This window comes from Ahaetulla prasina, chromosome 1 (assembly GCF_028640845.1).
Source record: "Ahaetulla prasina isolate Xishuangbanna chromosome 1, ASM2864084v1, whole genome shotgun sequence".
Taxonomy (NCBI): Eukaryota; Metazoa; Chordata; class Lepidosauria; order Squamata; family Colubridae; genus Ahaetulla; species Ahaetulla prasina.
The window spans coordinates 167568651-167587563 of NC_080539.1; the positions used below are offsets into that span (position 1 = coordinate 167568651).

General features: G+C 44.3%; 1 protein-coding gene across 4 annotated transcripts in view; it reads right to left on the reverse strand.

The window, feature by feature from the left end:
• FERMT1 (FERM domain containing kindlin 1) overlaps positions 1 to 18913 on the reverse strand; it is a 57949-nt gene that overhangs the window by 3085 nt on the left and 35951 nt on the right. For all 4 annotated transcript variants that reach the window (XM_058181235.1, XM_058181226.1, XM_058181248.1 and 1 more), the window contains 7 exons: positions 17818 to 17949; positions 15968 to 16017; positions 14971 to 15095; positions 13389 to 13495; positions 12112 to 12333; positions 10367 to 10491; positions 2176 to 2317 (listed from right to left, as the gene is read on the reverse strand). In XM_058181235.1, the coding sequence (XP_058037218.1) occupies positions 2176 to 2317; positions 10367 to 10491; positions 12112 to 12333; positions 13389 to 13495; positions 14971 to 15095; positions 15968 to 16017; positions 17818 to 17949 (903 nt within the window). The remainder of the gene's footprint in view (positions 1 to 2175; positions 2318 to 10366; positions 10492 to 12111; positions 12334 to 13388; positions 13496 to 14970; positions 15096 to 15967; positions 16018 to 17817; positions 17950 to 18913) is intronic.

Below are 18913 nucleotides of genomic sequence, written 5' to 3' on the forward strand. Positions count from 1 at the left end.
TAAAATATTGTTTTCCAGGGAAAAGCCTTCCTTGTTCATTTCCCACCAAGCATCAGAAGTAGCACAAAGGAGAAGCTGTTTAATCCTATTCCCTGTTGGGCCTGCTAACTTAAAACCTCCCTCCTTCAATCTTTCTACACTTTCCAGGAAAAACTCTTGGTTTTTTTTCTCCTCCCTGCAGGGAGGAAAAATCAGCTTTGAAAGGATAATTTTGAATGGACTCATGACAGTTTCTTGGGATTCTATCATGTACCTGCTGTAACCAGCAGCATCATAGACCTTTTAAAATATATGTTTCTGTGGTGATTTCCCCCCTTTTCGATATTGGCAACTTTTCCTGCAATATTGCAACTCAATAAATAAAAATCAAACCTTGGGAGGGTCATCTGTATGCCTTGTCTCTATAATGCTTAGTTTCATCCTAATTCAAAACATAATTCTGAAACTTTCTCTCCTAAAGGTAGAAATACATTTTGGTTGATAATAATGATGAGAAATCATTTAAGTCAGGGGTGTCACACTCAAGGCCCGCAGGCCGAATTCAGACTGTGAGGAGGTTAGATCTGGCCCATGAGGCCAGCCTGGAAATGGCGATGAACTGGCCCCTGCTGCCATGGCCTGGCCCAGGTGGGCACTCCCTCTGGGCATGTACAGCTCATTCGCCTCGCCACGCCTTGCCCCAGCTTTGTCCTGCCCAGCCTTGACTCTCCCTTCCCAGCCTTGCCTGGTCTCGCCTTGCTTCATCTCGAGGGGACAGTGACAGCCTCGAGGAGGAGATAAGCATGGCCAGGCGCCATCTTGGAGAAGCAGGACTAGGAAGGGCTTGGGAGGTGGCAGGCAAAGGCTGCTTGCGTGTGGCTGTTTCTGATGCCTGGGGGGCGGGGTGTCTGGCAGGCCCTTGGTGCTTGCGCATAGTTGGGGAGGGTGCCTGGGAGGTCGAACAGTGCTGGGGCGTGGTGGGAGGGGCAGCCGAACTGCATGAACTGAAATGGGGAGGGGGAGTGAAAATAGAAATGGGCAGGGGCTTTACATTTTGACCTTTCTCTTGCCTCTGTGCCTGGACTCCAGCCGAAAACCGAAAAGGCAGTTTGGCTGCTCCCCCACTGTGCCCCAGCACCATTCAACACCCCCCCCTCCGGCACCCTCCCCAGCTGCGCTCAAGCGCTGATGCTCTTCTGTCCCCCCCCAGCTTTGGCACTCACCCTGGATCACCCCTCCCAGCCTTGTCTGGCCCATCACAGGTGCCCCTTGACGTGAGTGATGTTGAGTTGGTCATGCCCATCCAGTCACGTGACCACCCATCCATGGCCACCTGGCCTTTGAGGATGACCATAATGCTGATCCAGCCCTCAATGAAATTGAGTTTGACACCCCTGATTTAGGTCATATGGGGAATCACTGAGGCCTATTCCATATATTAATGGAGATGCATATTACTAATCATAAGCCGTCATGTATGGGGCTGGGTGATGGCATTTGATTTAGATTGTTGCCTAGAATTTACCCCTCTGGAAGGCAGGCCTAGGAAAAGATACCTCAAAAGAGACTTCTCATTATACAGTTGCTTAACTCTTCAGAGGATACAAAGGACACATTTGTCTATTTGGATAGTCCTTGGTTTATAACCACAATTGGACCAAAATTTCCACTGCTAAGCAAGGCAGTTGTTGAGAGTTTGTGATTTTGTGACCTTTTTTCCCCACAGTCATTAAGCAAATCACTACAGTTGTTAAGCGAACCACGCAGTCATTTAGCAAATCCAGTTTCTCCCATCGACTTTGTTTGTTGGCTATCACATGAACGCACAAAATGTCCCAGGTGCCAAGCACCTGTGGTAGGTGTAACTTGATGGCAACAACAAATGCTAAAAGTAAGGTTGTCTTTAGAGAAGAGGCCTGAGGGAAAATTCTTCTTGAAAATCAGATAAGAAGCATTTTCTGTCAGCAGAACACCAGTTGGAAAAGGTTGTGATCAGGGAAGGAGAATATATGTTTCCACCCGACCCATTTTCTAGATACAACTTGTTCTCTTCTCTGCTCCAGAGAACTTTTCTTCCACTAGCATTGAACAAAATATTTTGCAATTCTTCAGTCAACTATTTCTCAGGTGAAGAAATTTTAATCAAGTATCAACAGATCAGAAGTGGTTGCCATCTGGAAAACATTTCATATTTACCTGCCGTATCTCCCAGTTCACGTTCCATTGTTTCATATTTGAATACCTCCAGGTTGTAATTGGGTCTCCAGTAGCTGTATCTATCCTAATCAGCCTGTTGTAAGAAATCCCCAAAAGATCATCCTTTTTGCTTCCTTTAAATCTAAGGGAAAGAAGAGAAAGAGAAAAATCCAACCAATTGCCTCTGTTTCTCCAAGCAATTATTTCTATGCACATTAGAATAGAATAGAATAGAATAGAATAGAATCTGGAAGGGACCTTGGAGGTCTTCTAGTCCAGCCCCCAGCTCAAGCTGGAGAACCTATAACATTTCAGATAAGTGACTTCTTAAAAACTTCCAGTGAGCCTCCAGAGCACCCACGATTTCTGGAGCAAGCTGTTCCACTGGTTAATCGTCCTCACTGTAATGTATCTTTAAAAGTTTTGGCGGGAAAAAAGCACGTTGCTGATTGGTTGAAGCCACCGGCTAAACTGTATATAAGGAGAGGTTTTCCCGGGCACTGGTTGCTGGGTTCACCATATAGTAAAGAGCTGTTGTCACTATCCTGGTCTCCTGCCTCGTTATTGCCCGAATATAACACTGGCGACGAAGGTGGGATCTCGAGGCTAAGAGCGCCAGGAAAAGAGCTGAACTCACCAGGAAGACGCGAACCCAGCAAAACAAGGGCGGAAAGCAGCGATGTCCGGCTACACACCGCCAGCGCCATTCGACCCAGCTAAGGAAAAATGGGGGTCATACATGGCTCGCTTCGAGTGTTTCCTCGAGGCGAACGAACTTCAAGGAGTTTCAGATAACAGGAAACGAGCCTATTTCCTGAGCCACTGCGGTCCAGAAGTTTTCGACACCGCAGAATCCCTGGCTGAGCTAACGCCGGTACAGTCGGTACCGTGGCTAACTCTGCAGACTTTACTAAAAGCCCATTTTGCACCAATGCCATCCAAGTATGTGCAACGGTTCGAATTCGGGGAGCGCAGACAGCAAGAAGGCGAGTCCATCAGCGCATACATGGCCGCCCTGAGGAAAGCCTCAAAACATTGCGAGTACCGAGACTTGGACGAGGCATTGCTGGAGCAACTCATCCGCGGGGTCAGGGACATACGTTTGCGGAGGCGGTTGCTGTCTAAAAGCAACCTAACGCTGGCAAACGCCTTGGACGAAGCCAGGGCTCACGAGATGTCTACCCAAGCGGCGGAAACCCTACAAAAGCAGGTCGCACCAATGGCTGGTGCGAAGTCAACCCCGGTCCACAACGAAGAGGTCCAGGCCGAATCGGACGGTGAGGAGGAGGAAGGAGTCTTCCACACCGGGAGGCCGGAGAAAGACGACCGGGGCGACTGCGCGAGTTGCGGAGGGCAACACCAAAGACAACAATGCAGATTTAAAGATGCAACTTGTCGGCGATGCGAAAGGAAGGGGCACCTAGCACAGGTCTGTCGAGCTCCCCAACCTTCCCGCCAAAAATTCAAACCGCCAATCAGGCGCGGGAGCGGCGCGGCCCGCGAGTGGTCAGTTTAAAAAAGGCGCGAAGTTGAATCAGACTGTCGTGAGAGTGGGTCACGCATCAACTCGCCTAGAAAAAAAAATCTTTACAAAGGCAAAGATTGAGGGGGTGCCGTGCCGATTGGAGGTGGACACCGGCTCATCGATCACGATCATGTCCTGGGACACTCGTGAGAGCCTTACCCGCCATCGCAAAGCGCAAACTGCAACCACAGAAATTAAAGGTACAAGACTACCAGGGGAATCGCATCCCCGTCCGAGGGGTAACGTCCGTCCACGTCGAGTATGGACAATACAAGAAAACTCTGCCCATCACCATCGTCGATGGGACCCTGCCAAGCTTGTTGGGACTGGACTGGTTCCGAGCATTGGGCATGGGAGTGACTGGAATCTTCAGAAACGAAGTCGACCTCAAAGACGCACTCGTGAAAGAATTTGGGGACGTGTTCAGAGACTGCCTGGGCAAGTACAGGGACCCCTATCTCTTTAACCTAGACCCCAAGTTGCCCCTATCCGTCTAAAGGCTAGGAGGGTCCCGTTAGCCCTAAAGCCCAGGATTGACCGGGAACTGGACAAGCTAGTAAACCAGGGAATTCTAGTGCCAGTTGACCATGCTAAGTGGGAGACCCTATAGTCACCCCAGTCAAACCGGACGGGTCGGTCCGGTTGCGCTGACTACAAGGCAACGCTTAACAAAGCGTTGCAAAGAGTGCTTACCCGTTCGGTGGTACAGCACTTACTGCACTCAATGGGGCAAGGGCAAGTTTTGCCAAGCTAGACTTGGCCCAAGCCTATCAACAGCTGCCCGTAGATAGCAGCACAGCCAAGCGCAGACAATTGTGACTCACAGAGGGCTTTTAAGTGTACCCGGTTACAGTTTGGGGTTAGTGTGGCTCCAGGGTTATTTCAGAACCTGATGGAGCGGCTATTGCAGGGCCTACCAGGGTGGTACCATACTTTGACGATGTACTGGTATCCGCTGAGAATCTAGAGGAATTAGGGCAAGGCTGCGAAAAGTTTTGGGCATTTTCCGGTCTGCGGTCTCACAGTTAAACTAAACAAATGCCAGATCGGGGTTGAGTCTGTGGAATTCCTGGGCTACCGGATAGACAGGGAAGGGATTCACCCACTGAGAGCAAGGTACGGGCCATCAGGAAGGCCCCGGTTCCAAAGAACAAAACGGAGTTACAGGCATTCTTAGGTCTGGTCAACTTCTACGCGGTATTCTTAAGAATAAGGCAACAGTAGCCGAGCCGCTGCATAAATTACTAGCAAAGACGGCTGCATGGTCTTGGGGAAAGGCGGAAGCTAGGGCATTCAAGGGTAAAGAATCTCCTAACGAGTGATAGCCTCCTTATCCAATACAATGGCACGCTGCCATTAGTGTTAAGCTGCGATGCATCTCCCTATGGGGTGGGGCTGTGCTCAGCCACAGGTTACCAAATGGCACAGAAGCCCCTATTGCATACTACTCCCGAACCATGTCATCAACTGAAAGAAATTATAGCCAGCTTGATAAGGAAGCCTTGGCTATAGTCTCAGGAGTAAAGAAATTCCATGAGTATGTATTTGGTCGTGATTTTGAAATCATCACGGACCATAGACCTTTGCTAGGTCTGTTGGCAGGCGACCGCCCAACGCCCGTGGCACTTTCGCCAAGACTGACCCGATGGACTATCTTCCTGGCAGCGTATTCTTACAAATTACTACACCGGCCAGGAAAGGAATTAGGGCATGCAGACGCCCTGAGCAGATGCCCGTTACCAGAGACTATCGAAGACCCCACTCCGGGGATACCAGTTCTGCTAATTGACTCTTTGGACTCTGGCCCAGTCACATCCAAAGAGGTGGCTCGGGCTTCGTATAAGGACATTACAATAAGAACTGTAATTGGTTGGGTACAAAGAGGTTGGCCCGCTGTGCCGTGCGAGCGTTTTAAAGAGTTTGTAAAAAAACGTGGGGAACTCTCGGCCCAAGGGGGGTGCCTGCTATGGGGGGATCGAGTGGTGATCCCGGAGAAATTGAGGAAAAAGGTATTGGATCTCCTTCACGAAGGTCACCCAGGGATCGTGCGAATGAAGGGTCTAGCAAGAAGCTATGTGTGGTGGCCCTTAATGGACTCAGAAATTGCTGAAAGGGTAGGGAAATGCCAGGCCTGCCAGGAGTCCAGACCGCTACCCCCAACGGCCCCGATTAGGGATTGGGAGAGACCCCAGGGCCCCTGGTCTAGGATCCATATCGATTTTGCCGGCCCCTTCCACGGCCAAACCTTCCTGGTAGTAGTCGATGCCTACTCCAAATGGCTGGAAATCATTCTCATGAGATCCATGACAGCCGAGGCCGTGATCTCAGTCCTACGGCACCTCTTTGTAACCCATGGGTTGCCCGACACTTTAGTCTCCGATAACGGCCCGCAATTCACGGCAACCCAGTTTGAGGGGTACTTGGCAGAGGAGGGCATCCGGCATGTCCTCTCGGCGCCTTTCCACCCTGCGACGAACGGCCTTGCAGAATGTTTCGTTCGGAGCGCAAAGGAAGCATTGTCCAGAATCAAGCCAGGCGATTGGCAAACAAAAATCGATACATTCCTAGCAGTCCAACACAGAACCCCCTGTGTCACAACTGGCCGCAGCCCGGCCGAACTATTAATGGGTCGGAAGCTTAGGTGCCCACTAGACCGTTTAAACCCAAACTACACACCAGACGGTTACAAAGGGGGACACAGTAAAACAAGAGAGATGGCAACAGGCGACCTAGTGTGGGCACACAACTACAGCGAGGCCCGACCTGGTTAGCAGGAACAATCCTAGAAATAACAGGACCAAAGTCATATCTAATAGAGTTGGGGATGGCCGGGTATGGAAGCGCCACATAGACCAGATAAGAAAGCATAACAGGTAACACAGAATCAGATGAAACATGCCCTGACTATTCAATGTTGAATCCACAGCTGACTCAAACCCGGGCAACACAGGACTTATCTGAGTGCCGGGAGGTCCAGCGACGCCAACTGGTTCATCCTGAAGACAGCAGGGAAGACTCTGCAAATAATCCAGGGCCGGATGGCCTAGAGGAGGAGCTGAGAGGAACAAACAGTCCCTCCGGTCAGCTCGACTCACTCCCAGAGAATGAATTGCGCAGGTCTGAAAGAGTCAGGAGACGCCCAGTCTACTTGCGTGATTACGTCGAAAAATAAGATGTAAATATTATGTAAATAGTGGTAAAGTGTTTTCTGGGAGGGAAGGAGTGTAATGTATCTTTAAAAGTTTTGGCGGGAAAAAAGCACGTTGCTGATTGGTTGAAGCCACCGGCTAAACTGTATATAAGGAGAGGTTTTCCCGGGCACTGGTTGCTGGGTTCACCATATAGTAAAGAGCTGTTGTCACTATCCTGGTCTCCTGCCTCGTTATTGCCCGAATATAACACTCACTGTTAGGAATGCTTCTCTCTTTGATTAGTTTCCGACCATTATTTTTTGTCCTGCCCTCTGGTGCTGTGAAGAATAATTTGACCCCCTCTTCTTTGTGGCAGCCCCTCAAACACTGGATTATTGCTATAATGTCCTCCTAGTCCTTTCTTTTCTCTAGACTAGCCAAACACAAATCCTCATTCTTCATATGTTTTAGTCTCCAGGCCTTTGATCATCTTAGTTGCTCTCAGATTGAGCGGCAGGAGAAAAGAATTACAGGTAGTCCTTGACTTACAACTGCTCATTTAGCAATTGTTTGAAATTACAAGGGCACTGAAAAAAAAGTGACTTAAAAACCAGTCCTCCTTGCAGCATCCCTATTGTCATGGGATCAAAATTTAGATGCTTGGCAGCTGGCATTTATTTACTATGGTTGCAGCATCCCAGGTCATGTCATGGCTGGCTTTCGACTTAGCAGCCTGTGGCTCAGGCTGCTAAGACAGTCTGTTATTAACATAGCTGCTTGCAATTACTGCAAGTTCAAGCCCCACCAGGCCCAAGGTTGACTCAGCCTTCCATCCTTTATAAGGTAGGTAAAATGAGGACCCAGATTGTTGGGGGCAATAAGTTGACTTTGTATGTAATATACAAATGGATGAAGACTATTGCTAACATAGTGTAAGCCGCCCTGAGTCTTCGGAGAAGGGCGGGATATAAATGCAAATAAAATAAAAAATAAAAAATGGGGGAAGCTGGATTTGCTTAATAAGTACATAATTCACTTAACAACTGCGGTGATTAAATTAACATCCGGTGCAAAAAAGTTCATAAAATCAGGTGTGATTCACTTAACAACTGCCTTGCTTAGGGACAGGGGTTCAGGTACCAATTGTGGGTTGTAAGTCAAGGACTATTTATATATGATCTTTTTCATAAAGCCAAGGAATTAAAAGAGCAGGAAGTGATTAGATTTTGGGGCATTTTCCATTCACATTTGATTCCCTTTCTCACTCTCAAATCAGTACTTCCCCTTCTCACTCTCAAATAGTACATGTACTATTATGTGCATTTTGTTATACCCTTTTTGCTAATGTACATGCTTGCGTGTTTGTGTATCTCTAGGCATTTTCTTTTAAATGGCAATTGCGTTTTGATTTGCATATTAGTTCAGGAAACACAAATATTGTTAAGTTGGCATCTAAATTCAAATTGGAAAAACTTCTCCATGCACACTAATGGAAAGGACTGACTATGGTGCCATCCCAGCTACTGCTGAGATGGAAGAAGGGAGGAAGCAGGGAAGGGTGCAGTTCTGTCAATCATCAGTTGCTCTAGTGCAAGATGGTGAACGGCAAGTTATAAAGGTGCAGCAGAGGAAATTTCCTTCCTATCCTTCTCTTCCTTTAAAGGGATACTATAGAAAGTTATAGTTCCTTTCATTACAAACCAACAACCAATAAGGAGGAGCAAATATGGCTTCAAGCAAACAGAATTTTGAAGAGAATCCAAGCATTTATTGCTGACTTCACATCATATACACTGTGCTTCCCTCTATTGGCCAAATATAGAACTACTAAACATACTTGGGGAAAATAACTATCTGATAACTTTCAGAAGAGGCTTTTAAAAAAAAGTTTAATCCAGATGATGTTATGTTATACTTGTTAACCCCGAAAGACCAGGTTGAGGCAGGCCATTCTGAAGAAAATCTATTCATGTGGTTATTAAGAGCTGTCGCTGAAGCCAGAAAAAGGGTTACAGGTAGTCCTTGGTTTGGGACCATTTGTTTAGCAACCATTCATAGTAATGAAGGTGCTGAAAAAGTTGGACTTATAACTAACTGGTCCTTAGAGTTCCAGCTGTTGCAGTATCTCTATAGTCATGTGATCATGACCGACATGAAGACGCCATTATATTCTGCTACTACCAACACTACCACCAGCGGATCTTCCTCCTCATTTTTTCCTTGGCATATCCACCTTCTTTCTCTTCTCAGCATTGGTTCCCTTCCCCTCCTCTGGGCTTTCCAATGTTGGTTGGCCTTAAGGCCCACAGACAGGAGTTCTGTCAGTATTGGGTTCAGAGGTAGTGGTGAGGGATGGGGTGAAGATGAGGGCAAACAGAAGCCCTATGGGGCTTGAGATGGTCAGTGTTGGTGACCCCCATGGAAGAAAGGTGAGGCAAAAGTGAGGAGAAGGAAGAAGACAACAATGGTGTTGAGGAAGACAGAGAGGAACGTCCAGTGGGAGTGATGGCAGCTGATAGATGATGGCAGTGGAATACAGAGGATTCTTTATTTCAACCATGCTGTGCAGGTAGCCAAAAGGATAGGGGGAGATACTGTATTTTTCAGAGTATAAGATGTACCTTTTTTCCCCAAAAAGAGGGTGAAAATCTGGGTGCGTCTTATACTCTGGATGTAGCTACGCCCAGCTTCTTAAACGGAGATTTCAGAGGCTGAAAAAAGCTTCCAAACAGAGCTTCAGAGGCTTTTTTTCTGAAGCTGTTTTGGAGGCTTTCAGAGGCAGAAAAAAAACCCCAAGGCTCAGAGCTCACAACCAAGGAACCTGTTGCTAAAATTCACCTCTGGGAACAGCTGATTGGGGGTATTCCGGGAGGCCGATCCACCCGCCAATCAGCTTTTTTCTTATTTTCCTCCCTAAAAACTAAGGTGTGTCTTATACTCTGGTGCATCTTATACTCTGAAAAATACAGTAAGTGTGGGAGGAGCTAGTTGAAATGTAGATAGTTCATGAAGGGCAGGGGAAACAAGTCAACTTCTTCTGGCTCATTGATCTCCAGAAAACACCCTTTGTTTTAGAAGAATCGAGGCTCATGCCTGGGAGGGACCAAGCCACGGATGGCTTGAATCTTTTGGGAGGCAGGAGACTTGATTGCCAGCTGGCTTCCAAGAAAAAAAAAATCAATGGGGAATTCATCCAGAAGTCACAAGTTGTGGTCATGTTTAATCACTGCCTGCTCCTCACTAGCAACTGCATCTGGGACTGCTGGAATTGCCATTGTTTAGCAGCGCAGTCACATGATGCTTGATTTAATGATAGTTTTGCTTAGATAGAAATTCTAGTCTCAATTAAAGTCATAACCTGTAGATTACTGTACCTGTACGTAGAATATTGATTTTAAAAAGGCTTCCAAACCTAAAATATATTTCACCCCCCCTCCCCAAAAGGCCATTTCTGTAGTCAAAACAAAAATAGTTAAAAGGGTTCTAAGCAGTACTCTTCTATAAAAATTTAGGGGCAGAGGAACACTAGAATTACCTTACAACATAATAGGATAAGCCGAATTCTGGAAGTGATTGCCATGCCTGGATAAACCTCAGTTTGGCTTCCATAAGAGGCAGGTGAATGATGTTGTGGTGTGCTTCTAGAATGCGAGCAGCTAACTAGGGAAACATGGAAAGGAAAGCACAGGTTTAACTGAAGTAGAAAGGTATAATCAGCATTCAAATAGTCAAAAAGCTTGGACCATGTAACTTTTGCTACTTTACTAATTTTGCTGTTTTAAGGAGTCAAACCAAATACTAAGTACAGAACACAATAGGGGAACCCTGAAGAGGTCAATACAGGATGTGAAAATGCTAGCAACTCCATCAGCATGGACACCTTTTATCTTGGCTCTTCCTCTCCTCCTTTCTTTGCACAGGTGAGTGGAAATGATATTTTAGCTGCAACAGCACCTCTGACACTTGGGTGACAAGCAGCTGTGCCAATTTCCCCATCACTTTCTTTTCTTCCTAGCAGAAATTCAAGAATGGCATCCAGTATTTAAGAGCAGGGGTCCCCAGCTCTCAGTATGTGGACTGGCACTGGCCCGCGGCATGCCAGGAACCTGGCCATGCAAACAAGCGAAGCCCCATTCGCGAGATGCAAACAACAAACGAAACCACACCCCCTCCAGTCCATGGAAAAACCTCTCTCCATGGAACAGGTCCCTGGTGCCCAACAGGTTGGGGGTCGCTGTTTAAGAGGGCTTTATTTAAGGGCTGCATTGTAATACGTATGGTTGACCATAAAACTAGTTGTAATAAAAGGTAATATATATACATACCGGTATTTTTTGTATACAATAGTAATTTCTCATTCATTCATTCATTCATTCATTCATTCATTCATTCATTCATTCATTCATTCATTATCCTGCCTTTACTTTCACAAGGCAGCGAACATATCCAACAAACCTTCCTCCTCCTATTTTCCTCACGTAAGGTGGGAGAATGACAGGCCCAAGGTCACCCAGCTGGCTTCTATGGCTAAAGCAGGACTTTAACTCACTGTCTCTTGCTTTCTAGACTCATGCCTTAACCACTAGACCAAACTAGCTATAGATTAATTAATTACAGAGTTTAATTACAATTGTGGTTATCACATTCATCAAATGGTTTGGACAATTTGTTTTCTTTTAGCTTCTTGGACTGCTTTGTGCACTTCTGCTCAGTAAACTTTTTTGCTCCAGTACACTTAGCGGGATTTGTAACTGCAAACATGCAAGGATATGACTATTGATGAAATGCTGTTCTACTGACATTTTTTTTGAGATTCTGAATTAGGAGTTTCTGGGGTAAATTACAGGATTATTTATTTCCTCAGCTCCTGCTAGCTAGGATCTTTTTTAGTTGAAGAGGCAGAAGATGAGAACTTCTGAAAATTGAACTTCTGAAAATGGAAAAGTTTAATGTATCTCCTCTTCTTCCTTTATTATCCTACTGCAGATGCAAAAAAACACAGAAGAATAATTACACAGAATCAATGCACTGAGATCAGGAAAAAGCAATTTTGGGCAGAACTCCTATCTCACAAATTCAGGTCTAATATTCTATTTATAGGTTTATGCTGTCACTTCAGATTTTACTTGTAGATTTTGCTGTAAGAAATATACTCCTTGAAATTCACCTTTTGACCTATTAAACAAGAATCCTCTACCAATTAGACCTGAGTCAGTTTATGTCCCCTGCAATTGCCCCAAGATACAGCTATTCCTGTATTTTCTTTGGCTCCCCATTTACCTGCTTAGACTTATATTTCTTAGCGTATCGTGGTGAGATGAAGCATTCTGGTTTCACGTCCATGCTTTCTACATCTGAAACTTCTTGGGGTGCAGCTGTTATGCTTTTCATTTTCAGGAGCGATAGGATGTTATGCACCTCGGATTGGTAAGAACTGTCTGCCATTGTTTTTCCTTTGGAAGCCAACGCACAAGCAGCCATCCATCTGGCATACTGCTCTTCCTGCAACGAACAGTCCATTGAGAGATATTAAGGGGGAAAAAAAACCTGGCGCAAATTTTTACTCACATTGTTTAGCTGCAATCATTTGAAATGCTTTGGTTAACTTCAGCACAGGCTTCTGTTCAAAAAGCATTCCATAGACCAGGGGTCTCCAACCTTGGCAACTTTAAGACTTGTGGACCTCAACTCCCAGAATTCTGGGAGTTGAAGTCCACAAGTCTTAAAGTTGCCAAGGTTGGAGACCCCTGCCATAGACAACAACACTTCATCAGCCTAATTTATTTATGAAACGTCTATCCCATGTCTTCTTCAGAAGTTCAAAGGGGAAGCTTTCTCGCCTTTTTAATGAATTTTTCCACTATTTACCATTTTTCTTTATTATCTTTATATTATCTATATCAAATATGTGTTTAGAAAATACTGAATCGTTTTTTTTTCTCCTCACTGATGTATCAGAACTCTGAGATTTCCTTTGTCCTTTAATTTCCCTTCACCCCACCAGTCCATCTTGGGAGAGCCTGAGGAAATCCCAAGGCTATAGGCCACACAAAATATAGCCCAAATAAGTAAGGCAATGGCAAACCTACACTGTTGGCTGAGAAAGCCTTATTGTCCTGTCAGTGGAACTGCCAGACATTAATGACTTTAGGGAGGGAAGCTGAGTTTCACAAGAGTTCTTCAGCCAGGAAGGTCAAATGAGGCAAAGGACAAATACTGACAAATTTACATAATTGTTTGGCAAAGTAGCTCTTGATACAGACTTTTAGACAAAAATCCCCTCTCAAGAATGGAGGCAAGTAGGGGAATATACTGTACATGCAAGGCAACCTGGGGTTTGGTTCATCGGTTTTTTTTTCTATACAAACTTTGTTTTATTTCCGTGCACAAATAGTTGGGAATATTTATGCATTGTGTGGGTTTGCAATGCACTGAAATGCCAGCCAAGCACCTGGACCTTAATAAGGTTTCCCAAGGGGCAATGCAATGCACAAAAAGCACATTAATAACTCTCCTCTGTGCACACAATAGGTTCATTCAGCTGCTTTGTTACTCACATCATTACACCTCAAATGTATTTCATTCATTCCATCGGCAACCGGGATGAGTAATTTAATCCCATATTTTTTCCCTGACACACTTACATCTGGGACAATTTCACATCCTGAACAACAAAACAGAAGAGAAGTTACATCTAAACTTACGTTTCATCTTCATTTAAGTACAATACATAAGAAAGACAGGGAGAACAAACAGGATATAAAAAAAGTAATGACAATTTTACAAAGGTAAATGATTAATTATTACTTATCACTAAGGCAGAGGTACCCAACCCCCAGTCTGGTAGCAATCCGCGCACTGTTGTGAACCGGGCCATATAAGCAGCAGGTGAGCACATGAAACTCCATTTGCATATGCAAAACCATCCCCCTCCCCTGCTGCTGCTCTGTGGATATGGCAAGATTGAGGATCGCTACAGTGAAGAGGATAGATGTAAGCGGGTGGGCTTCAAAAATTTTAGCAAGGGGTTCTCTGCCCGGTTGCTGGGTGGCCGTGGCCATGGTGGGCGTGGCCTAGTTGGCCTCCTGCATCACGGTGGGGGAGGGCATTTTTGCCCTCCCCGGGCTCCAGAGGCTTTCCTTGAGCCTCCGGGAGGGGGAAAACGGTCTCCCTAGGCTCCAGAGGGTCTCTGGAGGCTGGAAACAGGCCCATTTCTGGCCTTCCCGAACTTCTGATAGGCTCGTTTTTCACCTTCCCCGAGCCACTGTGCGCACCCTGCACTTACCTGCATCCAAAATGGGCCACGTGGGGATTCCTGGGAGGGGAGGGGCGAGATGGGCAGGGCCAGCCAGGAGTGGGATTTGGGGGTTCTCCAAACTGCACAGAATCTTAGTTAAAGGTTCTCCCGAACCCCTGTGAACCCCCAGCAGCCCATCCCTGGATGTAAGCTTGCAGACCAAAATAATTTTATTCTAGTGTGCATTCAGCCTTAGCTGATACTGTTTACTTTCAAGGGAGACTGTGATGTTTATTGATCATCATCTGATCAATAATACATCTTCATCTGATGTGTTGAAAATGATAGAGGACTGGTGCTGGGAGGACCTTTCCCCAAACAAACATAAGTGACATCGAAGCATGTCATAACCGGATTATCAATATGGGATTTGCAATACACACAGAGCATTTGCGCCAGTGGGATTTCTTTGCTTCCCACTGCTTACTAATGTTGGCATAGTTTGAGAACTGGCACAATTTCTATGAAGCTATGTAATACAAATTTTGTGGCCAGAAGTATAAATCACAGAGGCATGTGGCTTTCATGTGTTCCTCATCTTCCCTCATGGCAGTAGTATCCACACTTCGGCACATATGATGTGGGCAACAATGTCATAATGATTAGTATCCTTTGGATATTTGGCAGTAAATGAGACCAAAACACTCCCAGCTGTACAAAAATAAGATACGGTAAATACTGTATCAAGACAGATTAATATGTGTCTATGCGTGCGCAGACACGTGTATGTCCGTGTGTACTCAGACACATAAACAAAGAACAAAAATACTTATTGTGCTAGGAGATCTCTGTAGATCCAACCGCACGTCATAAGATGCTATATGAAAATATCAGCTTCTAACCTCTTAAGTTAAGCTTCTCGATAGGTTCCCCATGTTCAGCTTCTTTGTTTTTAAAGTAAGACACGGATGTGTCTTTAAAGACAAACCAATATTGCTTGAAGGCTTTCAGTACCAGCTTTTTCGATCTGCAAATGAAGAATTGCTTCATCAAGACTCTGTTCTAATGAGAATATTTGTCAACCCTTTTGGCCAAGTTCTATTTCTCATATATTACGAAAGTCCATGTGGTTGTCTCATTCAGAAGCATGCGTTTCTCTGTTTTAGCTGCTTTATCAGAGAGAAGCAAATCACCAGAGGCTAGTAGAAACTACAGTGACACCCTCCCCGCCGCCAAAAGACAAAACATACAAACCATGGCCTTTGACCTTACTTCTCAGTACAGGTAAAAGTATAGACATTGTGGAGCTTGTACAGGTAGCCCTCGCCTTACGACCACACAACTGAGTCCAAAACTGTTCCAAACTGAGTCCAAAACTAAGTGAACTGTTGTAAGTCAAGAACTACCTGTATTGTGATATCGTAACACACATTTTATCACCTGCCCCCTCTTCTATTGCCACAAAACATTGAATTGTAAAATATCTTGGTTATTCATTTTACGTCTTCATGTACAAAGACTGCTTTCCTGAAAGATTTCAAATAAGTCATTCATTTCTTTATGAAAACACAAATTTGATCATTTTTCATGCAGTAGTATTTTAATGGATCTAATCATTGAGTTTTACTGTGATGATATTATTTTAATCTTGTGAACCACCCTGGGAGTGGTTCTTATATGAAGGATGGCTTATAGACATATTAAATCAATTTCCAATTCAAGTGAAAGAATCCTGATACAATATCATGTTGAATTTTGAGATCTGGGATATGGATTGCTTTCAAAATTCAGTGTAATGAAACACAACAAAATACGTTAAAGTAAACAACATCAAAATATGTTAAAGTAAACAACATCATTCAATATATGTGGGTTGTTACCATCGCTCCTTTTCCTTACCTAAATAGTTTGAGGTTATCAGCGAGCCTTGGAATGTCTGTGATATCCTCCTATGGAGACCAAGAATTTATTTATTTTATTTATTTTATTTATTTATTTATTTTATTTGTCGTAACAATATATACAAGCGTTGCATAAAGGGTTATATAATATAAGAACGTATATATGAGGAGAAACGAGGTACTATAAACATATATATACATAGGGGAAGAAACAATAGGACAGGAACGGTAGGCACGTATGTGCTCTTATGCACGCCCCTTAGAGTCCTCTTAGGAAAGTGGTGAGGTCAACCGTGGACAGTTTTAGAGTAAAGCCTTTGGGGTTATGAGAAGAAACCACAGAGTCAGGTAATGCATTCCAAGCATATACAATTCTGTTACAGAAATCGTGTTTTCTGCAATCTAAACTGGAGCGGTTGACATTGAGTTTAAATCTGTTGGTAGCTCTTGTGATATTGTTATTGAAACTGAAAAAGTCATTGACAGGAAGGACATTACAACGGATGATTTTATATGCTAAACCCAGATCCTGTCGAAGGCGACGAAGTTCCAAGTTTTCTAGACCCAGGATATCAAGTCTGGTGGAATAAGGTATTTTATTGGTTTCGGAGGAGTGGAGAATTCTTCTCGTAAAATATTATTAATTATGCTAGTAACAAGGCATAGCTAGATACTTTCAACTGCATGTCAATGATTGGCCCGCATTATGGTTGCATAGTTGGTGTATGTTACGGTTGCTAATTTGCGATTCGTTTTCCCCACACTTTAAGCCCAATTCAGCAATACATTGCAGATAAATGTAAACATGTATTTCCAAAACAAACCCACAAATCTAAATTTGGGAGATAGGAAACAGCCAAAAGCTATGTTCCCCTGAAATGATACAATGTTGAAAAGAAGTTTGTATCTCTTAAAATCTCAGGTGAATCAGAAATTAGGCACAAACTACCCTGTACTAAAAATACCTGAAAAGCAGAATTCGAGAAGAGTGATAATATCATAATAAGGTTCTCTTTTTTCTAATTGGGTTAAAGAGATAGTGTACACGTAGTCCTCGATTTACGACCACAATTGAGCCCAAAATTTCTGTTGTTAAGTGAGAGACGTTTGCTAAGTGAACTGTGCCCCATTTCACGACCTTCCTTGCCACAGTTGTTAAGTGAATCACTGCAGTTGATAAGTTAGTAAACCCAGTTGTTAAGTGAATCTGGCTTCCCCACTGACTTTGCTTGTGAAAAGATCCCAAAAGATTATCACATGACCTTGGGACAAATTAATGGTCATAAGTTTGAACCAGATGCCAAGCATCTGAATTTTGATCATGGGGATGAGGCAAAGGTAGTAACTGTGACAAATGGTCATATTTTTCACGGTCGTCGTAACTTTGAACGGTCACTAAATGAACTGCTGTAAGTTGAGGACCACCTGTACCTATATCCAGATACTGTTGAACTCTAATTCTCTTTACCCCAAGCAGGCATTGATCGTGGATGTTGCAATTCATCAACTTCCAGAGGGCCATAGGATGTCTATCCTGGCCTACCAGGTACAGTGGGAAATATGCTCATTGATAAAATGAGCGCAATCTAATTTCCTACACTCTGAATCTGTGGGTGGGTTGCCCCTGGTTCAGACCGGTTCTATAGAACCGGTAGTAAAACCAGCGGGAGGCTCTGCCCACTGACCCAAACATCATCAAAAGTGATCTGCGCATGTGCAGAAGCTTCTGCGCATGTGCCGAAGAGTGTATGTGCGGGCATGATGCGAACCGGTAGCAAAGGTAAGTAGCACCCACCCCTGCCCTGAATGTTACCTTGACTCCACGCCCAAAGGAAGGGAATGACATACCAATAGGCTCTCTGATCTTCCGCCTTCTAGTGTTATTTCCAGATTGGAAAGTGCTGCTTCCACTTCGTCGGTTTCACTCTCAACCGTGAAGTCTTTGGATCCTGATGATAAGGTCATCTTGCTGATATGGTACTGCAGTCAAGGGAAAAGATACCCGGATGGTATCTGGTAAGCTTGTTGATTTCATATACAGGAAACAAACTGAGAAGTTAATAGTAAAATCTTTACAATGAAATTTGTTTAGCCTTTCCGTTTGTTTAGTATATTCTGACTCATCACATGTATAAAAGGCAATGGAAGCAATTATGTTTTTATCAATTTGATCCTTTTTTTAAATAGGATTAGGTATTCACAGCATCTCAGTAATAGACTGTCAATCCTAATTTTACCCCAGGCTGCTGAATGATGTATTTATCAAAACCAAATCATTCCTGGCTGATTATACTCTCGGAAAGGCTAAAAGCTATTCATACAAAAAGTTAAAACAGACCAAATAAGATGGCAATAGCACTTAGACTTATAAACCACTTCACAGCCCTCTCTAAGTGGTTTACACCAGGGGTCACCAATTTTTTGGACCTCAGGGACCACTAAATCCATAATTTTAAATCCCGAGGACCACTAATATGATTTTTTAAAAAAGATAAATAGTATTTAGCGCAATATAAAAAATGCAAATAATTTTTCTGCGGACCACCAACATTTTCTCATGGACCACTAGTGGTCCACGGACCACCAGTTGGTGACCACTGGTTTACACAGTCAGCCTAACGTCCCCAACAATCTGGATCCCCATTTTACTGACCTCAGAAGGATGGAAGGCTGAGTCAACCTTGAGCTGGTGGGAATCAAAATGCCAAACTGCTGGCAGTCGGCAGTCAGCAGAATTAGCCTGCAAGTACTGTATTCTAACCATTGTGCCACCACAGCTCTAATGGCTGCATTTTCTATGTAGCAAAATATGTGGTAGCTGCTAAGAGAAAATTATCCTTATACAAGCAGCTCTTTCAGCTTCCCCAGCAAAATATGTTTTAACTAAGGTTTGCTAAGGAAGACCTCATGCACTGATTCTTCTAGTACTCTTACTAAGCACTTG